Genomic DNA, 25000 nt, shown 5'->3' on the forward strand with positions numbered 1-25000 from the left:
GTGTGTGTGTGTGTGTGTGTGTGTGTGTGTGTGTGTGTGTGTGTGTGTGTGCGTCCTTCATGTGCGTTATGGGGGAGTGAAGGTCGTTACACATATTTTGTTGTGAGTCAGAAAGGAGGAGGAGGAGGAGGAGGAGGAGGAGGAGGAGGAGGAGGAGGAGGAGGAGGAAAAAACAAAATAAATACGCATAAAACAAAAGTAAAAAAGAAAACGAGAAAACGTAAAGAGAAACTGAGATAAAAAGCAGAGAGAGAGAGAGAGAGAGAGAGAGAGAGAGAGAGAGAGAGATTTCCTGTTGACTCAAGTAACTTTAGATAATGATTGGGAAGACTTCTTTCTTAGTACTGCCTCCTCCTCCTCCTCCTCCTCCTCCTCCTCCTCCTCCTCCTCCTCCTCCTCCTCCTCCTCCTTCTTCTTCCTTGCATCCTGGTTCTTTCATGTGACGTCTTCTATCTATTTGTCATTTAGCAGTTCCTCCTCCTCCTATAATTCATCCTCTTCCTCTTCCTCCTCTTCTCCTCCTCTTCCTCTTCCTTCTTTTCTTTTTTCTCATTCTCGTGTCTTCTTTTCTTATTACTTCTTATATGTTGATTTTGCATATTTACTACTACTACTACTACTACTACTACTACTGCTACTGCTACTGCTACTGCTACTGCTACTGCTACTACTACTACTACAACAACAACAACAACAACAACAACTGCTACTACTACTACTACTACTACTACTACTACTACTACTACTACTACTACTACTACTACTACTACTACTACTACTACTACTACCACGCATATTTATCTTACCTTATCTTACCTTACCTTAACCTATCCAACAAATTTCATACTGCTTGCTCTTCCCTTGTGTTCCTTTGTGTCTCTGTGTTCCTGGGTTCATTACTGGTTCCCGTTGCGCTGTGAACGTGTGCCCTACGTGACCCACTACCCTGTGACCTGACCTCCAACACCCGCTGGCTCCCGAATTCCCGAAGAGGTCAAGTGTGTGTGTGTGTGTGTGTGTGTGTGTGTGTGTGTGTGTGTGTGTGTGTGTAGCTTGATTGATATGTTACGTATACATACATTACTCATAGATAGATAGATAGGTAGATAAATAGATAGATAGATAAAAGGTAGATTGATAAACACGAAATTTAAATGTTTAATCAGATATGAAAACACGAATGAAAGAAACAAAATTAAAGAAATATTACATAGATTAACAGAGAGAGAGAGAGAGAGAGAGAGGGGGGGAGAGGTGTGGGAATATTCGTGACGGGCCGGTAAGTACAGGTAAGCATTATAACACACCTGTCCTCTGTCAGGAAATACCTAAATTTTCTTGAGTTCACCTTGATTACCTTTGTGTGCCCCTTGTCTCACCTGCCTACCTGTCCATCTGTCTACCTGTCCACCTGTCAACCTTTCCACCTGTCCAACTTTCCATCTGTCAATCTGTCTACCTGTCTCGTCTGGAATACACTGTTTTGTTCCTATATGTAATGAAAATCTCTCTCTCTCTCTCTCTCTCTCTCTCTCTCTCTCTCTCTCTCTCTCTCTCTCTCTCATATCAATTTCATTTATTTTTATATATTTTGTTCAATTTACCATTAATCTAAACGGTTTTCTTTGTATTTCTTCCTTTTATTCCTTCCATCAAACACTAAGGAATTTTCTTTTGCAAATCTGTCTTTCCTAATATTTTCCTGCCTTTTCTAAAACATACTAAAGAAAATCAGAGTGCTAGGTTAGTCTGCCAATCAAGTTAGTCAGCCAGAATTTAATATAAAATATAAACCGTACTTTTATTCTTATACTTCTTCCCTCCTACAGACCACCATTCGTGTGTTCGCCAAGTGCCTTCGTTCGGACATCGAGTACAAGACCATCTCAGTGAACACAAGGGCGTCATGTAGGGAGGTTGTCGCACTCCTCCTCTCCAAGTACCGCATGAGACATCGAGACCCGAACCTCTTCTATCTCACTATGGAGGTTACTGTGCGCAGGTGAGGGGAGGTGGTAGTAGTAGTAATAGAAGTAGTAGTAGTAGTAGTAGTAGTAGCAGTAGTAAAAACTTAAAGAATACTGAATATTACTTTCGTATGCGGTTATGTGTCATGAAATTCTTTAGGCATGCGATCTACACTTTATATTGTGATCTATAGCAAAACAAAAATTATTATTATTATTATTATTATTATTATTATTATTATTATTATTATTATTATTATTATTATTATTATTAATACCTGTATATGTAGAATAGTTTATTTAAGCTATTATGAATGAATGAACCATGTAGATCACATACCGAAGTAAAATTTGATTATGTATAGATCACGTTGGCTGTGTAGATCGCATACCAAAGCAGCACCGAATACTGTACATGAACTTACTTCTTGTTCTGAGAGACTTCCCTTGTTCTCCAATGACTTGCTCCTCGCTCAGGTGTTCGGGTGCGCCAGTAAGGTCCCTGTTGGTGCTGGAGGACGGTGCGAGGCCAGCCCAGTTAGCTCTGTGCAGACCACCTGGGGACTCACGCTTCGCTCTGCAGATGCGCCGTGGGGGAGTGGTCAAGATTCACGATACTGTTCTCATGCCTGGAGTAAGTATTAACAGTAAGAGTAATGTGCTTTTATCGATGCTGTTTCTTCATTTCCTGTCTTTCTCTTTCTTCTCCGTCTTTCTATATGTCTCCTCGTTTTCTTTGTCCTTCTCCTCCTTCTTCTTTCTCTATTTAGTTATCCATGCAGTTCTAAGCAAGTATTTTCTTTCCTCCTCCCGCAGTCCCAGTACAAGTCGCTGCTGGTGTCAGACAGAACCACGGCCGAAGATGTGGTGCAGCTGCTGTTAAACTGTTACAGCAGGAGGGATAACAAGACTTACTACGCCATTCATGAGGTGAGGTGACTGTAGTGACGGTAATGAGAGATAGATGGAGTAGTATAAATAGATCAAATACAGAATAAACAAGAAGGATAATTACAACCAATAAAACTAAAATAGAATGAACAACTTAAGTCGTTCGTGTATTTCAACTGTAGAATTAATGTAGAATAACAGAAGCAACTATATAATGAAGAAAAAAAAAAGCTAAAAAGATTGACTCATGCCTTTGAAACAGAAAACAAACAAGATAATCATATTGAACAAAACCACTACAAGCCACGGAACTTCAGCATAGTGTGTGTCTATTTCAGGTTCGGCGGAGTCCTGAATTTAGTGACCGTATGATCCAGGCGGAGGAGAGGCTGCTGGAGGTGAAGTCGAGGTGGCCGAGGGACAGACAAGCGGAGTTCGTCTTTGTTCTAAGGCGTAACATGGCCCAAGCTCTCTCCCTCCGCAAGGTAACTTAACTTAGATCGTGGTGTTATTTGATGGTTGTTTAATCTTGTTCTTGTTATGTGTGGTTTGTATAATTTCTCTTAGCTTATTCAGTCATTCATTTACCTACTAACTTACTAAATACGGTTCAAACTCTCTCCCTCCGCACTGTAACTTAATTCACTCAAATTTCTGTTATTTGATCGTTGTTTAATCTCGATCTTAATGTTATGTGTGGATTGTGTGATTTCTCTTAACTTATTCAGTCAGTCATTTACCTATTTACTTACTAAATGTACTTCAAGCTCTCTTCCTCGCCAAGGTAACTTAAATTTTATCTCATTTCATTTTGATCTCGGGGATTTTTGTAGATTGTGTGAGTTTGTTCTAGTTATTTCATCAGTTATTTATTTACTAACTGAGTGACTAACTAACTAACGAAATAGCAAACTAAATGACCGTCTTAATATCTAACAATCAATTCACTGATTAATTACCTAACTGTCTGATTGTTAGGAGAATTACATAATCCTTTAAAACTAGACGAATGATAACAATAAAGAGAACACACTAACTATTTTCTTTTTGCTTTTCCTGTCTCGCAGTTAGCATTGCGGACAACAGAGATGAAATGGGTGGGAGATGGTACAGGAGAGACTGTGGGCGGCTCCGCGACTCACACCCAGCCCTCACAACCCACCCAACCCACCCACCACACCCACCACGCCCAACACCCCCACCATACTCAACCTAACCCATCCTCACATCCCGCCCATCACCACCTAAAGACCCAACACCCATCTCAACCCATGCCACATCCTAAGCCCGCCCACCAGGCCACGCCCACACCCACGCCCCAAACCGTCCCTCCCACCCGTCACACTGTACTAGAGGGCGCTGTGATAGACTGCACTGATGTGACGCCCAGAATGACGGCTATTAATACGACAAAGCAAGCTCCTGTCACCGCCTCCGTCACCGCCTCCGTCGCCGCCGCCTCTCGTGTCCAGAGTGGTCCCCCTGCCCGCCCACCTCCGCCCGTCACCGCCCATGTCATTCCACCTGCTACTCATGCTCTTCCTAACGCCCACGCACTTCCAGCAACTACTCACGCCCATATCAGCGCCGCCCATGGACATCCAGCACCTACCAATGGCCTTTCTAGCACCCATGGCCCACCCACGGTTACTCACGGTCATCCCATCGCCGCCCATGGACCTCCAACAACCACCCATGTCCTTCCTAACGCCCATGGTCCACTTCCATCCACTCACGCCCATTCTGTCGCAGCCCACGGACCTCCACCAACTACCCACGCCCATTCCAGCACACACAGACCTCCAGCAGCCACTCACACCCATTCCAACACCGCCCATGGTCCACCCACTAAACGCACCCAGATATCCACTCATCTACCTCCTCCTATGTCCACCGCCCACGCTAATGCACAATCTCACGCCCACGTTCACGCCCAAACAGGTACCAGGGACTCCGCTACCAACACTGAGGTGAAAACAGTGTCCAACAACAGCACGCAAACTGTTCTGTCCAGGAAAGTTGTGACACATCCACCCCCACACCCACCTCCACCACCGCCACCACCACCACCTCCACCTCAAACTCCACTCACCAAAGCTTCTCAGTCCACTAACACTCTCATTCCTAGCTCCTCAACTCTAGTTACTCTCTACCTCAATTCTTCTCCTTCCTCCCCTCCCAACTACCCCCCACCCCCGCCCCCCACTGAGGAAGGGAACAGTGCCCCCTCTATACCACAAGAAGAAAGTGAGAGAAGAGAGAATGCAGTGAAATCCTCTGAAGGTTATCTTAGTTCCTCCCCTCCTTCATCTTCCTTCTCTTCGTGTCCTTCATATCTATCAAATACAATTATTTCTTCCTCCACTACATCCACTGCCTCCTCCACTTCATCCTCCCTCCAAACTACTGTCATCTCGTCTTGTACTACCTCCTCTTCCTCTTCCCTCCCAGCCACTGCCATCACCTCATTCTGTGCCTCCTCCTCCTCTTCCTCCTCCCCGTCCTCCTCCTCCACGTGTAAGCATAACTGTCAACACTGTTTCTACATCTGACGGTGAGTGTGACGTGCATGGCGGTGCGTGGCCTGTGCTGTACGTGTACATGTGTCAGTGTACATGCTTCGTGTCGGCGTGTACGTACGTGTTCTTACTGTGTCACCTTGAAGAGAGAAAGAATGCAACTTTTTTTGGAATTGGAAATATTTGAAATGTATATATATTCTGCTAAAACCCAAAGAAATGTTGAATCTGTGCAGTGTGGAGAGAAAAAATATGAACTTTGCAAGATGATAAAAATGAAAGAGAGAATGAGAAAACGAATGAAAAGTAATGGAATGTAATAGAAATATAGCCAAACATCGATAAACCAAAAGAAATGCTGATTCAATAAACTGTAGACAATTATGATGAATCTCAGTATGAATGAAAGATGATTGAGACTGGAAAAAAAAAAAAACGACGGAACAGCATAAAAAGAAAAAATAAATAAACAAGATAAAATAATACATTGACTTGGTAGAGTATAGTTACCCCTGCGGTGTCTCTACAGGCAAGTGGAAACAAACACTGCGTATCCATAAAGTTACTGATGAAACTACTTCAATTCCAGTCATCAGTTCTCTTTCGAAAAACGACTTAAGTATGCAGTGACTCACAAATATTACAATACTCAAAATTATACCTTTGAAAAATGAAATACAGTGAATGAGAATAGTGTTATGATATCTAGACTTCTCTCACTCTCCTATACAGTGCAAAGGGTACGTAGATTGTAACCTTGTGATGGTGAAATGGTGAATAGCTAGAGATTCTCGTCAGCTGAAAGGTTGTATGGTGAAGCTTCCCCTTGTATATGGTGACCCTTTGTATATATAGTGATCCGGTGACCTTAAGGAAACACTCTGGCCTTCTATTGTACAGTAAAAAGGTCAGACAGATACTGTAAATAAAGGTTGTTTATAATATTTCTCCTTCGTCTTGTTTCTGAAGTGGTGTTATTGGAGAGTGTTGTGTGAAGTGAAGAGTGTTGCTGTGGAGTTGTGATACGGTTGTGGTGGTGCTGAGTGGTGCGGAGGACAATGGTTTAGTGGCGTGGTAATGCGGTGAACAGTGGTGCAGTGCGATAGGGATGTGGAGTGGACACAGTTGTGGTGCCGAGTGTGGTAGCGTGGTGGACTGGAAGACATTGTGGTGGTGCGGTGGACAGTGGTGCGGTAATATGATGGAGTTAACTGCTGTGGTGGTGTGGCGAAGTATGGTGGTGTGAAGTGTGGTAGTGTGGTGGAGTGTTCCGTGTAGCAATCAAATCACATCCTTTCCTTCTCGCAGCTTTATCTTGTAACCAAATATATGTTTAGTGTTACGTACTGACAAACAGACATTCGCTCGCTCGGTGATGTGTGGATTGACTTTAGAGAATCTTGTACTAGAACTCAAATAAAAAATAAATTTGTTTACTCTTTTTATTCTTTTGTCTTCTGCCTTGTGTGTGTGTGTGTGTGTGTGTGTGTGTGTGTGTGTGTTTTGTTATGATGGTGGTAATGATCAGTGTAGCGGAAATAGTGGTGGTTGTCACGTACAGTATTAGCTAGGTAAATCAAATACGAAATATACTACAAGGATTCGATAAAGGATATTATCAAATCATAATAGAATGAATGGAGAAAATATGGCTTCACCGAGGCACTTATCTAGAGAAGTAAAAATGCGATATTGAAACGTTTGTAACAAGAACAACGTTAAATTCTAAGCAAACCATCCAAACTATAAATGGAAAAGCAAACCATAACATTTCAGAATACAACAATTAAGTACAAACAGATCTACCAAACAGTAAAATGAATCAGCAGAAATAAAGCAAGCCGAAAAACGATGACATCATAATAAAATAAACTGGGAAAAAACACCAAAACTACAGAAAATAAAACAAACTAAAAAATATTCTAGTACAAAAAACATATAAGTATACTGAAAAGGCAAATAAATAACAAAGATAGAAAGAACAGTACTGGAAATAGGATAGGACAACAAGATGGCGGAGCGGGGCAGCCAGCAAGGGAGAGAGGAGAGACCAGGCGGGCGGCGAACGGATACCTTTATTTTTCTCACAAATTACCCAAGATGACGAGTGTGGAGAGACTTTACACTTTGTACAATGCAATAGACGACGCCAAAGACAAAGCAGGAGAGGTGAGTGTGGGAATTCAAGGCTTAAATAGAGAGATATGGAGCATGTGATAAGTGGCGTCTGGCGGGGAGAAGATAGCATTGATTTATTTGTGATATTTCTGTATTTTGGGTGATATGAGAGGTGTTGCTGTGAATGGTGAGATTTGTGTGTGGAATTGTGTGTTTTGCTTGTGCTGTGTGTGTGTGTGTGTGTGTGTGTGTGTGAGTGAGTGTGTGGGCGGATTAGCTTGCGTGTGTGGGGGTGACCCGGGTGAGTTCTGAGGTAATGGACTTTTTTTTTTGCATATTTTTTCTTCTTTTTCTTACCGTTTAAGTTGATTCAACCTTTTTTTTTATATATTGGTAGAAACACATTTTTATTTATGTATTTTCGTGTTTAGCTTGTATGTCATTCTAGAACTGTGTAATGATGAGCTTGTTTTTATCACATTTGGAGCATTTCTAATTGTTACTCCATGTGGCGCAATGAACACTACTCACTAGCAAAATTTTTAAACATGTCTCTATTTCCATGCTTGTCTTACCTCTCTACCTTGCTCTGACCCAATTGGTACTGTGTGTGTGTGTGTGTTAGTATGTTGGTATGCAGGTACTGTGACTACTTTCCTGCAATGTCTCCAAGCTTGTCTGTGATAGAGGTAGAGAAGAAGCAAGATAGGGTGTATTGTGTTGTACTCTAATTTTACTGTTACATTAGACTGTAAGGCATTTTAGCCATTTTTAGTTATGGCTTTAATATCTCAGTTTTAGGTTAGACTGGAGACTATTTCAGCTTGTTTTTGTTTTAGGTATAAAACATTTATTTTGTATGGAAGGCCTATAGTTGGTTGTAGTATCCGGAGGCTGAGCAAATTAAGGACCATATCACCTCCACTATTTCTAAGGTCTATAGTTTAAGTTTTTAAGGGTGTCTTTACGGTTTTAATGACAAATTAACACCATTTCTACATTACTAACAGAAGAAACACTTGAGAATCAGCAAATCATCTCTGTGGTCTTTGAAAATAGTTGTGGTGTGGAAGGAAAGCATTTCTGAATGCAGGCCAAAGATCTCTCAGCTCTCATGGCCGGGTGAAGGCTGGGTGGATTGGTGTGGGTGTGGTGGTGGACACGTATGGGACAGTATCCAAGCTGGTACACTTTTCAGCCCCTACTAGTGTTGGCCATTAGATAGTTCTCCTTTTCAGTTTATTCAGTTAGGCATTTCATCCAGATAGTTTCCAGCATATCATTTAAAGCCATAGTAATTAAATCTAACGTCTTCCTGTATCATTCCAACCCTTAAGAAAATTAACCGTCTTTTACACTAACCACATAGGAAATCACTCTTAAATATACCCCCCAAAGAAAAGTCACCCATATTTTTTGTAACTCCATCCTACTACACATCCCCTCACGGTGTCTTGTGTCCCCAGCATGAGGCAGAGTTCCTGGAGATCCTGAGTGGGGTGAAGGGAGGGCCGGGGGAGAGGCGCCTCACATCCCAGTTCATCGCAAGGTTCTTCCGGCACTTCCCCAACCTTCAGGATCAGGCACTCAACTGTCTCTTTGACCTGTGCGAGGATGAGGATGTGGCGGTGAGTGGCTGGTGATGGTGGTGGTGGTGGTGGATAGTAAGACGATATTCCTGTACACTGTGGTCAATAAACTCTCTGTCTACCTACAAGGAAGGAAGATTTAGCTGGATTACTCACTTGCCTGGCTACTCTAGTACTGGCCAGTTAAACAAGTAAAGGAAGCTGTCTGGGAAGTACTAGGCCAGCTCAAGGAAAAAAAATATAAGGAAATAAACAAAAGTAAATGTTCATTTATTTTTTTCTCAGATGAAAGAATATTGTTGTTTGATATTCAAGGCAGGAAGACTGAAGGGAGAAAAAAAGGAAAAAGATACAATTTAACTGTCTTCTTTGAAAGTAAATTAAATAATATTGCAGGTGTTAGAAATTTTGAAATGATTCATATTTGTATTATAAGTTAAACTTACCAATATTACACCCTCTTGCACATCTTAACACTGACCCACACCCACAGATTCGCAAGCAAGCTATCAAGGACCTTCCCACACTGTGCAAGGGAAGGACAGAGCTGGTGCCCAAGGTGGCAGACATCCTGGCACAGCTTCAGCAAGTGGAGGACCAGGTGGAGCTGTCAACAGTGCACAACTCCCTGGTCACTCTCCTCAAGACTGATTCTAAAGGTGTGGAGGCTTTTACATGGTTTTCTGCAGTGGCTGTCTTACACTCTTGGCTGAAATTACCATACTTTGCTGAGTTTCATGAATGGTGTGCCATAAGATGTGTCTGGATTTTAATATGGAAAATATAAAATATAAAGCAAATACAATATAACCTAAAAAGTAGCAAAAAGAAACTACACAACAAACCAATTAATAGACTTATAACTTAGATAATAGTTGTGACCACCAGGTAATACTTCATCACCAAACATTCCCCCAATCTCTCGCCCATCTCTCTCCTACCCAGGCACCTTGACGGGACTGTTCTACCAGATCCAGCACAGCGAGGATGAGTTGGTGAGGGAACGCTGCATCCGTTTTGTTCATGCCAAGCTGCGTTCTCTCGGCACGGCAGTCTTCACGCCACAGGTGGAGACACTGATTCTCGGCGAGGCAAAGAAGGTGTTACAGGTAATAATCAGAAGAGAATGGATTAGTTTGTTCTCTAATTTCACTTCTAAACTCCCAGTCTTGACATTCTCAAAGCAGGACATAACCAGCAATTTTTTACTTTCCCTCTCATAACATCGCACCTAATCACACTCTTCACTTTCCCCCTCAAAGCAACACAACACTTGGAACTCTCATCATTCCCTCTCAAAGCATCAAATGGAATCCTCAGTCTTCACATTCTCTCTCAAAGAAGGACAAACCAGCAATTTTTCACTCTTCTCAAAACAACACATCTAATCTCTTACTTCACTTTCCTTCTCAAGGCAACACAACACAACACATGGATTTCTCACCATTTTCTCTTATAGCAACACATTGTACCCTCATCTTTCCTCTCAGATCAGGACATAACCATCAATTTTCAGTTTCCCTCTCAGAACAGAACATAACCCTTGGTCTTCCCATTCCCTCATCATTTCCTCTCAAAGCAACACATGGAAGCCTCATCTTCCCTCTCAAATCAGGATATAACAATCAGTTTTCATCAAGACAGTGTAAATCAAACTTAATCTCACACTTTACTTTCCCTCTCAGAGCAGAACATAACCCTTGGTCATCCCATTCTTACTTTCCCTCTCAGAGCAGAGCATAACCCTTGGTTGTCCCATTCCAACTTTCCCTCTCAGAGCAGAACATAACCCTTGGTCGTCTCATTCCTACTTTCCCTCCCAGAGCAGAACATAAACCTTGGTCGTCTCATTCCTTCACAGCAGCACACTAACCCCAGTCTTCCCTCCAGGCGGCATCCTCAGAAGATGAGTTCTCCCTAATGATGGGAATCCTGCGGGACTTGAAGACGTGCCAGTCAGTGAAGGGATACCAGCAGCTTGTGGACCTGGTGACTGAGCAGGTGGATCTGACACGAGCTCTTGACCCCGCTGACCTGGAGAGTGTGCAGCGCCTCATTTCCTGCACCAAGCAAGCCCTTCCTTATTTTTCGGTATGTTTTTATTGTTTTTATTTTTTATTTACTTTTTTATGTGTTTATTATTATTATTTTTCTTTGTTATTTTTTGTTTATTTGTTTTTCTATTGTTTGTTGTCTCAGGGTTCTATATAGTTAGGGAAGATTTATGCATGTCTTGTAGGTAAATAATGTGCATTTCATGAATTGTTCAGGCATTTTGCTATATGTTTTTAACGTTATTTTTTAAGGTTCACTATTTTCTATCATGTTATTCTCTATCCCTTAAGATTTATGTATGTATATATTTTTAACTTGTTCACTACTTTTCAGCATCCTTGATATTTTTCTAGACCAATGATCGTTCTTATCTCCATTATAATTCTTTCATAATAAGTTTTCCCCCTTTTTCTTTCTCTTTGTTTCTCCACTTTATCCATGAATTAACTCATCGTTTCACTCGTCCCCACAGTCTCAAGTACGGTCAACAGTATACGTGGAATATATGTGGAAGGAGGTGCTGCCAGTGCTAGACCAGATAGAAACCACACTGACGGAGGGCGGCTCACAGGGAACGCCAATCCTGGATGTCCTCAAGATTGTTGCTGAACTGATTCCTCACGCTGGGAACCTGGAGGATGTGGCCGGCAAGGTGCTGGTGGTCTTCTTCAAGCTTCTGGTGAGTTGTGGAAAAGGTTCTGTTAGGTTTGCAGGTGGTGTGATTTCAGTATTGGAGGTTCATCAAGGCAGTGTAATTTGTGAGTGGTTCTTGATGCTGGGGAAGTGTTATGTGAAGTTACTGGTGGGTTGTGGAAGTTTGTGTGTATGTATGGTGTAGTTTCAGTATTGGAGGTTCTTCAGGTAGTCTAATTTGTGTGATTCTTGATGCTGGGGAAGGATTGTGTGAAGTAATGTGGGTTGGTGTGTGATGGTCCACTAACTGTCCCTTCCCACCATGTGTTGCCTCATTCGTGAAGTAATGTGGGTTGGTGTGTGATGGTCTACTGTCCCTTCCCACCATGAGTGAGGTTACTGGCCTGGTATATCGGTAGAATATAATTTGGGCCTGAATTAGGGAGAGATAACATAACAGGATGAGAATACCTTGGGAATAGTATTTAGTAGGATTAGCCTGTGTACTTCCTTCACTATCTCAGACCTGCTCAGGACTGACATCTATTTTTTTTTTTTTTTTTTTCTGACTAGATTTTCCGTCTTATATGAAAACGAAAAATATATTCCTGTACATCCTTCACACTAACTCTGAGAAAGGCTTGGGAACTGGCATATGTGGGTCTTTTCGTTTAATCTGTTTTGTTACCCTAGATAGGTTTTCCCTCATGTAAGTAAAGATAAAAAATACATGTTCATCTACAGGAAGTGATGCCCCTTCCTCCTGAAGGAGATGCAGCTACAGAGGCTCTTGAGGGAGGAGTGAGTCTGGAGTTCTCTCGGGTGGAGTGCCTGCTGTTCACCTTCCACCAGCTGGCCAGACAACAGCCAGAGTTCCTGAATGATGACCCAGACAGACTCAAGGACTTCAGGATCAGGTGAGGAGGAGGGTTCAGTTTGTTGTGTTGTGATGAGGGAGTGTTGGTTTGTTGGTTTGTCTTTGGGTTTAGATTTCAAGTGGTTGTTGATTTATGTAGTTTTTAATGTTGTGAATGTACTGGTGAACCTCGATAACTCGGACCGTGATAACTCGTATTTCGTGATAAGTTGGACTCTGACCAGCCCAGGGGCTAAAGTCTGATTTGAACTGCTAGTTTTTTTTTTTTTTTTTTTTTTTTTTTGTGATTATTGGAATGGTTTTCTTTTTCTTACCTAATGGATTTTTATTCATGTCAAAATATCTATGTTTTTATTTGGTATCACTTTATGAATGCTTTATTTACTTCTATTTTAAGGAGCAAGAACTCATTTTCCAAACACTGATCTCATGTATTTATTATGTTAGGTAAGTACCATCACAAATACTACATGGAAATAAACATGTGTAGCAGCATTTTTAGTTTTTGTTGCAGAAATATTAAACTTTTCCTCTGCCTCCTCCATCAGGCTGCAGTACTTTGCCAGAGTTTCACAAGCGTACCAGAAGCGGCTGAGGGAAGCTCTCGCCAACAAGACTGGGGAGGAACTGAAGACTGAAGAGAACAAGATCAAACTCATTGCCCTCAGGACCACTGCCAACATCAACGTGCTCATCAAAGACCTCTTCCACCAGCCGCCCTCATACAAGGTACCCAGGGCTTCTCTTTGTCTAGTCTGTACTTTGATTACTGTCAGCACTGTCAGTCTTTTGTATTGTGTTGTGCACCTCTAGAGTGTTTGGAGGGCATGACCCTATCACCCTATTGTTTCTACACTCTCAGTCTTTGGTGCAGTGTTACTTGCTTTTATGAACTGCCTAGACATAGACTTGTAAGTTTGTTGGTCATGAGGTCTTTAAATTTATCTAGTGTAATACATCTTCCTCCTGAGGGAACAACCACATTTAAACACACTGATCATTGGCCCCTTCAGTACCATGATGCATTTCCATATTCATTCTTCTTACTATTTGGTGATTTTATACAGTTACAGAAAGAATAATGAAGACTATGGCTATTAATTTTCTTACCTCTATAGACCCTTCCTAATGTCAATAAAATGGTTGAATCATACACAGATCTCAAGTTGAAAAATGTGGCCCATTATTGAAGGGTTTAAAAGGGTTCAGGTTTAGAGAGACAGACTTGTTGACAAAAAAAAAAAAGAACCATAGTTACAAAGACAAACCAGTAAAATGAACCAGGTTTAGACAACATACTAACCAGCAAGTCTTCCACCTTCAGGCAAACATCTCGCTGTCATGGAAGCCGACCACATCAGGAGGCAAAGGTGTAGCAAATGGTACAGAGAAGCGTCACCCGCCCATCACTTTCGAGTCTAGCCCCAACAAGAGCCAGAAGGTGGAGCGGCAGATCTATGCACCGCCCAGGGACAAGTACAGCCAGCGTGCAGGACAGTACTGTGAGTCTGGCCTAGGGTTCGGGTTTTGGGTTTTGAGTAGTTATTGTTGTGTTTTGTTATTTTTTGTAAGTGTTGTTTGGGGTTTATGGTTTTAAGTAGTTAGTGTTCAGGTTTGTTTTGTTTATGATTTTTTTATTGTTTTGTTTCATTCTATTTGTTGTTTGTGTTGTGTTTTTATTTTGTTCTTTCTTTAATTTTTGAGAGTATAGTTGTATTTTTGTTGGTTAGGTTAGATTAGATCAGTTTTTGTGATTAGATTTCTGTATATGTAGCATATGGCAACACAAGCTTTTCTATGTCACACCGAAAACTGACTACTCTTGATTGTGCACACACACACACACACACACACACACACACACACACACACACACACACACACACACACACACACACACGGCCTGGTAACTCAGTGGTTAGAGCGCTGGCTTCACAAGCCAGATGACCGGGGTTCGATTCCCCGGCCGGGTGGAGATATTTGGGTGTGTCCTTTCACATGTTGCCCCTGTTCACCTAGCAGAGAGTAGGTATGGGATGTAAATCGAGGAGTTGTGACCTTGTCCCGGTGTGTGGTGTGTGCCTGGTCTCAGATCTATCCCAAGATCGGAAATAATGAGCTCTGAGCTCGTTACGACCGTAGGGTAATGTCTGGCTGTCTCGTCAGAGACTGCAGCAGATCAAACAGTGAATTACACACACGCACACACACACACACACACACACACACACACACACACACACACACACACACACACACACACACACACACACACTAAAACATTTCCACTCCTCCTGTTCCGTATGAATTTAGATTCCTTCAGTTTTTATCCCCTATGACACCAATAGCCAATTATTCTCACAAATTTGGGGACTGGCATCTCAGTGGCATTTTTGTTTATTATTTTCATTGCCTTTGGCTAGTTTTTTCCTCTTATATAAAAGAAATTAAGAAAAAAAACAGCCCACACACTGCAAGAACCACCCAAAGTCACCTCCTAACACACTTTCTTCACACACAGCTGGAGGAGGAAACTTCCGCGGGAGGGGTCGTGGGCGAGGCCGTGGCTTTGGCTACATTCCTGGCCGAGGCTCATCATACAGAGGCGGCTTCAGAGGACGGCGGGGAGGCTTCCGAGGCTACTGAGTGACCTGTACCTACTGTGTGACCCTCTTGTAACCTGACCTGACCCAAGGCACTCGTCACAGGGAGCAGTGTTGGTAAACTTGAGTGTGGAGTGTGTTGGACGTAATTATTGTAAGAGGAGAGGGAGAGTGGGACGTGCTGGGGGTGATGTGGCAGTGTGGCATTGTGGTGTGTTGGTTAGCCTGGTACTCCTCTGAAGACGTCACTGTAACACTTCATCCCTCCTCTTCTCTCCTTGGATCACAGGAAAGCCCATAGTTTTTTTCTACATTTTCTACTCCTTGCTGTTTTTTACAGTGTAAGTGTAACATTAGGTACACTCCATCATATATTTACTAGCATAGTTAAATTATTGATTTTTTCGCAATTAAGACTGCTATCCATGTGTTTTTCAATCAGGTTACACAGGAATTCAGCTTTTAATGTAATGTTGCAAAGAAACACTAATTTCTAATGCTCTCCATCTGACAGCTATGTGAATAAGTTTTTTGTACCATTTTTCTCCAGAGGAAAAGAGAATCTATCGTAACCTTCCTCAATCACAACAAAAGCAGAGTTATTCTTTATTTCCCTTTACTATTTCACTCTAAACTAAGACTAACCTGGCTCACTCTACATAAGAGACTATTGGGATACTTTAATGCAATACAAATTTACTTTAGAAAACAAAATGTATTAGATGTTATTGGTAACATGGGATCTTTTTTATTTTCTTCTGAATAGTGTGGTTTACAGAGGAGTTACACCTTTGAATAAGTGTTGTGAGGGAGACAAGACTTCCCTTATCTACTGGAACAAGTGACTGCCTCCTCGAAACATGTACAAAAATATCAAAAATTATGACCGATTAGAAGAATTATACATAGCAAAATAGCCATTAGTGATTATGTACATCAAAGGGACCATTAACAGAGACTAACACTAACTGGCATCTTGTAAATACACAGACACATTGTTGTATATCTTAATCTTAAATAGTTTACTAAAGAATAGAGTGGTGGCCCCGAGTAGCAACGTTCCCAGAGGACTGTCACGTAGAGAAGACTCATGATAGCTTAGCAACATCTCAAAGTTGATCCAAGTTTACTAGACTGCACCGAGAAAAATGTAGCTGATTCTTTCTTAGTGAGTAAGCAACAAGTCCAGCTTCTTTTAATATTTTGTATCTGCAGTTTGTGGTTATGAGACTGCCAGTGTTTTGATTCTTTGCAAGTATTTGTTGTTTAATTGTGTGACCCTCAAGCTTTTGCCACAAGTAGGAAGCTAAGGTTATGAAAAAGTCCTCCTTGAAAATAGTGCTAAAGGACACAACATTCAAGAACTATTAAAACAAGACAACCAGCAAGGCATCCTGCAAGAGTGATAAAAGGATTCCCAACCATCCCATCATGCTTCTCTTCCTCCTCCTACCACCACCACCACCACCACTACTACTACTACTCCCCGGTGCAAGAAGACCTCCACAAGGCTGCAAGGCTACCTCCACCACCACCTCCTCCACCCCCACATGGGCAGAACCAAGTTAGACATGTGTACCTCGAGCTTTAGTGCAAAATCACACCCAGTACACATGAGATAAAAACCAGTAGCTAACTTTTATGAACATCTCTCTTTCCAGGCAGTGTGAGGGATGCAGGGCTGATCTACATCATTGAGTGGTCAATTCTTCTTTAATTTCAGCGTGGCATGGCTAAGCTGCTTGGAAATGCACCCTCCCATTATTCTTCTAGGATTAATGACTATTACCTTTCTCATGTACCTAAACCTGTGTGAAGATTCAAGGATTAACCAATGTCTTAATCTCTCCAACATATGCAGCTTGCAGTGTGTGAGGCTGTTGGTAAGTGGATCTGTGTGTACAAACTGTCTCCCATGGTACTACTAATGCCTTTGGTTTTCAGCTTCTCCTACCTGCCAGCTGTGCAGTAGAGCATGCAGCATCTTGATATGTGCCCTTGTTCCCTTCATTTCAACTTGAAGCCCAGGTATGCATTTCTCTTAGATTTCTGTAGGCTCTTCACTGGATTTTTCTAGGCTCTAAACTTTTTTTTTTTTTTTTTTTTTTTTTTATCAGGATTGTAGACTGAAATGTAGGGATATTTTACATGTTTGGGGGGAATTTAATTGTTTTTATAGCTGTTGAGATTTTAATGTATTGTGGACTGAATGTTTTGAGGGATTCTAAATATTTTTACTCTATTTTTGTTTCTTTAGGGGGTATTTGTTCTTGCAGTTTTAGACTATTCTGTGTAAGGTCAAAGGTTTTTGCTTATTGGTTTTTGTTGACAGTACAATTCAAAATATGTTCTGGGATGTGTTCATGGTAATCTTTATTGTTACAGTCTTCCATACTTCCTTGCCTCTTCTTAGTTCACAGACTCATGACAGTAACATACATTCACACTTGTCCTCTGTTGTCAGTAAGAACTGAATCCATCTTATCAGTCCCTTGAGATTCTGTTAGTTCTTCAGTATCCCCCTGTTTTTCCTTACACAGTACTGCCTCTCGAACTGTTTGCTTTTGTATCCTTCTCACTTTCATTCCCTTACATTACTGTCTCTCGAGGTTTTGCTAGTTTCATTAATGTTTTTGTGTTGCACTGTCATTCCTCATACAATATTGTATTTCTCAAGGTTAGGTTAATTCTAATATCACCCTATGTCTCTTATTCTTCATGTATTACTCTTTCCTTGTCCTGTTGTCAGTGCCTAAGACCTCAGTTTTTGGCCACTTCTGTTCCTCATTAACTACTTTCCAGCAGCTTGGGTGTTGGAGTAAGTGGTGATGCAGCCATGAATATCCACTACATCACTGGTTCACTCCTTTAGCCCTTTCACTGCTAATTGACACATCTCTCCTTAATCACAAATCACTGAAAGACATTTCTTCTTGTCCTGTTCTTGTTTTCAGCTACTTCAAAACATTATCTTGCATATCACTGACTCACTCTTAAACCCTCCACTGCTATTTGACATATATTTCCTGAATCACTAGCCATTTTGAATATCATACTGGCTAGAAAAGGCAAAATCTAATCATTTGATCCCTTTCTCATAGATGTATATAAAAATTCACACCTTTTTATTGTGAAGTGTTACATTTTGCAGTGAAAGGGCCAAAGAATATGTATTACTTTAAAGACAATTAATATTTTCATTTCCAAGGGGTTCGTTGATGAGTGGCTCGCTGTGGTGGAGTGTATGGTGTGGCGGAGTGGTGGCCTGTTCAGTAACCTACCTGTTGACTCCAGCTGTTGTGGTGTAATCCTATCATCTTTTCCAGCTGCTGCCATGGGTTGTCTGCTGTATGCTCAGAGTAATACTTATACCATTTCTTGTCTGAGCAATATACATACTTTTTTTTTTTTTTTTTCCCTGCTGATATAGGGATAGGGATGGAAACTTAATATTTTTTCTTATTTTTTTTCTAATTCACAGTTGTTGTTTTTCTGTACATGGTTAGCTTTGTGTCAGGATAGATTATTGTTATTTTTTTTCTTTTTCTGCTGGGTTTGATTTTGCAATGTTTCCAGCGTCAGACACAAAGACTCAAGGTTGGATTCAGTGCGTAGCTATCTGGGAGAAGCTGGGAGAAGTAACACCCTATGTAGAGGGAAATGTCTTGTTTGTACAACATTTGTGACATAAAACCTAAAATAGTGTTGAACTGGACCTTTTCTTCACATCCCCTTGAGCTTAGAATAGGTGGAGAGGAGTGTGTTTTCAGTCATTAGTGGGAGATGCTCTGTTGGTATTGCACCTGTGAAATAAAAGCTAAAGTAGTACTGTGTAAAGAATTGTTTTTGTGCTCCTTGGTACTTGTAGAAATAAATGGTATTGGATTTGAACAGCAGATCAATTGTGGCAGTGAAAGAATATTTGACTTGGGAAATAAAAACTGTTAGTATGAAACTTATGGAGAAGGGATGCTGTTGCTAGAGGGTAAATAGAATGATTTAAAGGTTTGGATTTATTCAGTTCTTTTATCACAAATTAAGTGTTCACACATAAGGAAGCTTAGATTATTTTCGTATTCCACACAACGTATATTCATATTTACCATACTATAATCCGAGACTAATAACAATGCATTAACGATCAAGGAATATTTTATGTGGGTTCTTGTTGATATAAAGCCCGTATCCTGAAACGCTTCGCTGTCTCGCCACAACTATTTTTCAAGGTCACATGAACAGCCAGATTCTGTTGACTAATTCATTTTGTTAATAATATGAAAATCTAATTAATCTGTCAGCGTACCTCCAAAGCTTCCATAGAAAAAAAATCGTGTTTCAAACTATATAGTTTTTAGAGAGAAGTTAAGGTCCTGCGCAGAAGTGGTTCATGAAAAGGTTCACGCAGCGGTTCGTCGGTCTGTCTGTCTCCTTTGGTCTCAGTGTCTGCAGCCATCGTCCTGGGAGAGGTCGTGTATTTAAGTCAGTGTTCTGTCGCTTTATTTCACCCGAATTTTGACTAAATTGACCGCTACACGGCCATGGCAGCACCTGTATGTTGGTGTAAGGTTGCTGCATGCCCTGAAGTGCCTATGTAGTGAGCTGTTGATTTACAAGGGCTAGGGAGGATTCTAGTCTTGGTAAGTGACGCCGCGAAGCCGACGAGTTCTGGGAGTAGCTATGCGCAATCCCTACTACTCTAGCAGTTATTGACTGGAAAAACAGTTAATCACCTCTGTGGTCTTTAATGATATCAGGGTTAAGAGAGCGAAGCATTTCAAAATACTATCCCACATGTGGATTAGTAGTGAGCAGGAACCGTGAACTCAAGGAACCGGTTCCGCGTGGAATCGGTAGAGCGCGAATGGGTGAATACCGAATACCATACTAGTGATGGGCGAACCGAGTACTTTCTGCAAACCGAGTATTTCGGTATTGATTACACTGTGAAACCGAGTAAACCGAGTACGAAATTATTACTTTTCACTAACCTAACTTAACGTAAGGGAGAGAATCGTGTAAGAAAACTAATCTCTTGGTGTAGTTAGACTGAGGTTTTTAACTTCTGTACAAGGTAGGCCGTATATCATGAGACCATGTTTCACTTGACTTTCAATGTTATTATAATATGAGAATGTGAATTATGTGCATGCACTTATAGTTGACATTAGCAGATAATTTCTTTCTTGATATAACTAAAATAGAGAAAAATAATAGTATAATGGATATAGAATGCCAGAAGCTTATCATAGCGGGGCTCAGCGTCACGGGTCTCCACCCTCCCTGCCTCTACCTCCTTACTCCTCCTCCTCTCTTCTTCCTATAACTCCTTACCCCTCCTCCATCCACTTCCCTCTCATTCCTTTCTCTCCTTCCCTCTCTCTCTCTCTCTCTCTTCACTCCCCCCTTCCCTCCATCTCTCTTTCCTAAAGGTCATGTCACATTACTTGACCCTGTTTTATTCCACTTCGACCAATAGAGTTGCCTCCTTTTCGCTCCTTCACTTTCCTTCCAATCTCCCCATTGATGAGAGAGAGAGAGAGAGAGAGAGAGAGAGAGAGAGAGAGAGATCACATCACATCACAAGGTGTGAAGGCAGCTGCCCCCGCCTTGCCGCAGCCTGCTGTGATGTAGTACAACCTGTGTGTATGTGTCAGGGAGATGGCTGGCTGATATGATCCTAACGCTGCCAACAGAAACTGCGAAACTGGCTAACTGCTAGTGGTGGGCAAGTACCAGTACCGGTATTACTGGTACCAGCCTTAACGGTACTGTACCGGTAAAAGTTTTCGTACCGTTAAATAGCTGAAACGGTACTGAGCAAATTTTATACAGCGTGGTGGTGGTTCAAGGCGAGCGGTGATGGGTAAGAGTGAGTCATTCTCACTCACAGTACCGCTACACACTGGTACCTACTGGTTGCCCTGGCGCGTCGGCGCGGTCTAGGTAGCTCGGCGAGACGCGTCTGTACTGGTACGACTGAATGTGCCGGCATCATTTCCGGTACCGCTTGACGCTTGTACCGTCTAGCGTCTGTGCCGGGACTCTGCTGCTTCCTACCGCTAAGAATGAATAATGTGTCGGCACCACTCGGCGGATCGGTGGCCGGGATGGGTGGCGGTCTGGCGGTGCAGTAACACTGCAGTTGGCCGGCATTTTACCATTGCATTTCTACTTCTACTACTACTACTATTACTGCTACTACTATTACTGCTGCTGCTGCTGCTGCTGCTGCTGCTGCTGCTGCTACTGCTACTACTACTACTACTACTACTACTGCTACTACTACTACTACTACTACTACTACTACTACTACTACTACTACTACTACTACTACTACTACTACTACTACTACTACTACTACTACTACTACTACTACTACTACTACTACTACTACTACTACTACTACTAGGATTAAGTGTACGAATATTACAGACAAGCCCAAATTATCTCATCCCGCTTAGGAATCGAACGCGGGGCCTCTCAGTTGTGTGAGGAAGGTGCCGGAACTTGCCCACCAGTCCGTGAGCCGCTCTGCACTTGGCAGGACAAGGCGCTGGCCGTGAGGGACAGTGAGTGGTGGAGATGAAGATACCGATAATAGTGATATCTATAGTAGCGAAGAGAATATTGTGTGTGTAGCCTCTCAGTAATCAGAGGTTAACTATTTAAACATGGTTGAGGACACAAAGTGGACAGTGGAGTGTGGGTGCCTGCTAGTGACACGGACAGCCGCCGCCGAGCAGTCTTTGGCTAACGTAAGTAATATATTGGTGTAACTCATCATTTCACGGTGGTGCCATGTCATAACCTAACGTTGGTAACCTCCAGGACAACATATCAGTGAACTAACACCTGCACATACTTATAAAACCAAATAATTCAAATCTTGAAAACGTAAACAAACCGATCCCCTGACCCGCCGCCTCTCTCTCAGCCATCATCTGCCTCATCTCTCACTCATTACAGGCCAGACAGGTCACAAAGTGGACCCATAGGCCTAATCTTTTATGTCAGTTGTTGAGATATATCCGCAATTACCTGATTTGTGTGCTATGGAGGCTCAGCGAGAAGAAGCGGGCCTACCCATGACGTCACGAGCCCCAGGCTGTGACGTCATCACCAGCTCCCGCCCAAAATGCCGGTCCCAGATGCTCGACTTCCACTATTATTTATATTTGTCTCAGTTCATTTATTTCGAGTCACAAGTGCCTTTTAAGGGTTTCTAATGATAGTTCGCAGTGTTTTACGTGTCTACCATGCTTGAGTTGAGTGAAGTACGGTGATGTAGAGGGTGTTTATGACTTGAATGGGAGGGCCAAAATACGCTAAATTTTTACCTCCGCTATCTGTGATTTTTTATTTGACGTTGTAGCGAAGTGTTTGTGTTTTCAAAAGATGGTTTATCATGAGAAAAGTGTGCAAGGCTCCTGAGAAGTTAAAGATGTGGACTTTAAGAATGATATGTAGTCCTGTTAATATTGTAAACAACGTCATTTTTAAATATTATTTTTCTAATAGGGCGAGTTGCCAGGTTTTGATATATCGAAATGATAGTCATAATTTTTGAAAAACGTTATCGATTCAGTTGAATGAAATTGGTGGGCTTTGAAATTGTGTTTAGGCAAGTCGAAGTTCTAATACTTTATTTAGTATATTTTTGAGCTATTTTATTATTCCTTTTCTCGGCAATGTTTTTGTATTTTAGAAGTTAGTTTCGATTGATAACGAGTCAGAATTTTATAACATTCGTGTCCAGCTGCCTTTTGGGAATCCTCATTTTCAAAATGATTTGCGTAACGAATATATGTGACGTCATCAAGGAGGCCGACCCCACCCCGGCTTGACCCAGGCCGATACCTGGCTCCAGGCCCGAGGGTGTGGGGGTGGGTTTGTGTGTGTGTGTGTGTGTGTGTGTGTGTGTGTGTGTGTGTGTGTGTTGCCTTATGTTTCGTTATGAGGAGCCCACCAGCTGGAACCACTGACACCCAGCTCCCAGCTGGAGGGTGTTGGAGGGAAAGGTGGCTGTGTGTGTGTGTGTGTGTGTGTGTGTGTGTGTGTGTGTGTGTGTGTGTGTGTGTGTGTGTGTGTGTGTGTGTAATTTTCTTTCATGGTACTGTGTGTGTGTGTGTGTGTGTGTGTAATTCACTATGGTCGCCCGGTAGTCACCCAGCCAGCCTTCCCCATTACGGAACAAGCTCAGAGCTCATAGAGCGATCTTCGGATAGGACTGAGACTGTGTGTGTGTGTGTGTGTGTGTGTGTCTTTTTCTTTCATGGTACTTAGCGTGTGTGTGTGTGTGTGTGTGTGTGTGTAATTCACTATGGTTGCCCGGTAGTCACCCAGCCAGCCTTCCCCATTACGGAACAAGCTCAGAGCTCATAGAGCGATCTTCGGATAGGACTGAGACTGTGTGTGTGTGTGTGTGTGTGTGTGTGTGTGTGTGTGTGTGTGTGTGTGTGTGTGTGTGTGTTGCCTTTATCTTTCGTTATGGGGGAGCCCACCAGCTGGAACCACTGACACCCAGCTCCCAGCTGGAGGGTGTTGGAGGGGGAGGTGGCTGTGTGTGTGTGTGTGTGTGTGTCCTTCTTTCATGGTACTGTGTGTGTGTGTGTGTGTGTGTGTGTTCACTATGGTCGCCCGGTAGTCACCCAGCCAGCCTTCCCCATTACGGAACAAGCTCAGAGCACATAGACAGATCTTCGGATAGGACTCAGACTGTGTGTGTGTGTGTGTGTGTGTGTGTGTGTGTGTGTGTGTGTGTGTGTGTGTGTGTCGTTATTTCACCGTTCTGTATACGTTTCATCTCTGGCGTCCCTCTTTATTATCGTAGTCTGTCAACACAAACTGCAAGTAATAGCGTATAGCGAAACGTGTCCTATACTTAGCGCTTATTGAGCAAGGTGAAGCTATTATATGTACGAAACACATAGCCCGGAGCAAAGCAAGGTGCCTCTATCGCCTCGCCTCGCCCCGCCGTGTTAACCCCTGCAGTAACATGACGTGTTTTCATATTTATTCTGGCTATTTCTCAATTATTTTATTCAGCTTCACAAACTTATGTGGGGATTAAAATAGTGAAAACTGGCCATTAATCTCTGACACCGTAGACCCTTCTTATTGTAAGCAGCGCGTGCCACTGGCACGCTGCCTCATTCCGCAGGCTGAGCCGCGGTAGCTTGGCGAGACGCTTCTGTACTGGTACGACTGAATGTGCCGGCATCATTTCCGGTACCGCTTGACGCTTGTACCGTCTAGCCTCTGTGCCGGGACTCTGCTGCTTCCTACCGCTAAGAATGAATAATATGTCGGCACCATTCGGCGGATCGGTGGCCGGGACGGGTGGCGGTCTGGCGGGGCAGTAACTGCAGTTGGCCGGCATTTTACCATTGCATTTCTACTTCTACTACTACTACTACTATTACTGCTACTTCTACTACTACTACTACTACTGCTGCTGCTGCTGCTGCTGCTGCTACTGTTGTTGCTACTGCTGTTGCTACTACTACTACTACAACTACTACTACTACTACTACTACTACTACTACTACTACTACTACTACTACTGCTATTACTACTACCACTGCTATTACTACTACTACTACTACTACTACTACTACTACTACTGCTATTACTACTACTACTACACATAGGATTAAATGTACGAATATTACAGAAAAGCCCAAATTATCTCATTCCGCTTAGAAATAGAACGCGGGGCCTCTCAGTTGTGTGAGGAAGGTGCCGGAAC

The 25000-nt window shown here is 42.4% G+C and overlaps 2 protein-coding genes across 2 annotated transcripts in view; both read left to right on the forward strand.

Moving 5' to 3' along the window:
* Positions 1 to 6814, forward strand: part of LOC123510216 (mucin-5AC-like) — a 33194-nt gene extending 26380 nt beyond the window's left edge. The window contains exons 3-7 of the mRNA XM_045265151.1: positions 1830 to 2002; positions 2445 to 2601; positions 2784 to 2897; positions 3197 to 3343; positions 3926 to 6814. Of these exons, the coding sequence (XP_045121086.1) occupies positions 1830 to 2002; positions 2445 to 2601; positions 2784 to 2897; positions 3197 to 3343; positions 3926 to 5410 (2076 nt within the window). The 3' untranslated portion in view covers positions 5411 to 6814. The remainder of the gene's footprint in view (positions 1 to 1829; positions 2003 to 2444; positions 2602 to 2783; positions 2898 to 3196; positions 3344 to 3925) is intronic.
* Positions 6815 to 7400: 586 nt separating this feature from the next.
* Positions 7401 to 18962, forward strand: LOC123510072 (apoptosis inhibitor 5-like). Its single transcript, XM_045264859.1, has 10 exons — positions 7401 to 7546; positions 8962 to 9123; positions 9578 to 9743; positions 10030 to 10193; positions 10975 to 11175; positions 11612 to 11818; positions 12517 to 12689; positions 13198 to 13378; positions 13974 to 14151; positions 15171 to 18962. The coding sequence occupies exons 1-10, from the start codon at positions 7478 to 7480 to the stop codon at positions 15293 to 15295; spliced, it is 1626 nt and encodes a 541-aa protein (XP_045120794.1). The 5' UTR covers positions 7401 to 7477; the 3' UTR covers positions 15296 to 18962.
* The last annotated feature ends 6038 nt before the right edge of the window (positions 18963 to 25000 follow it).

Source organism: Portunus trituberculatus, chromosome 28, assembly GCF_017591435.1.
Source record: "Portunus trituberculatus isolate SZX2019 chromosome 28, ASM1759143v1, whole genome shotgun sequence".
In the NCBI taxonomy this organism is placed as follows: domain Eukaryota; kingdom Metazoa; phylum Arthropoda; class Malacostraca; order Decapoda; family Portunidae; genus Portunus; species Portunus trituberculatus.

What these genes read in the sequence shown, in the direction of transcription:
- LOC123510072 (XM_045264859.1), top strand. Translation starts at nt 7,478, where the DNA reads ATGACGAGTGTGGAGAGACTTTACACTTTGTACAATGCAATAGACGAC. An exon ending in GCGAGGATGAGGATGTGGCG is followed by an intron (nt 9,124 to 9,577) that starts GTGAGTGGCTGG and finishes CCACACCCACAG; the next exon opens with ATTCGCAAGCAAGCTATCAA. An exon ending in TGGTCTTCTTCAAGCTTCTG is followed by an intron (nt 11,819 to 12,516) that starts GTGAGTTGTGGA and finishes GTTCATCTACAG; the next exon opens with GAAGTGATGCCCCTTCCTCC.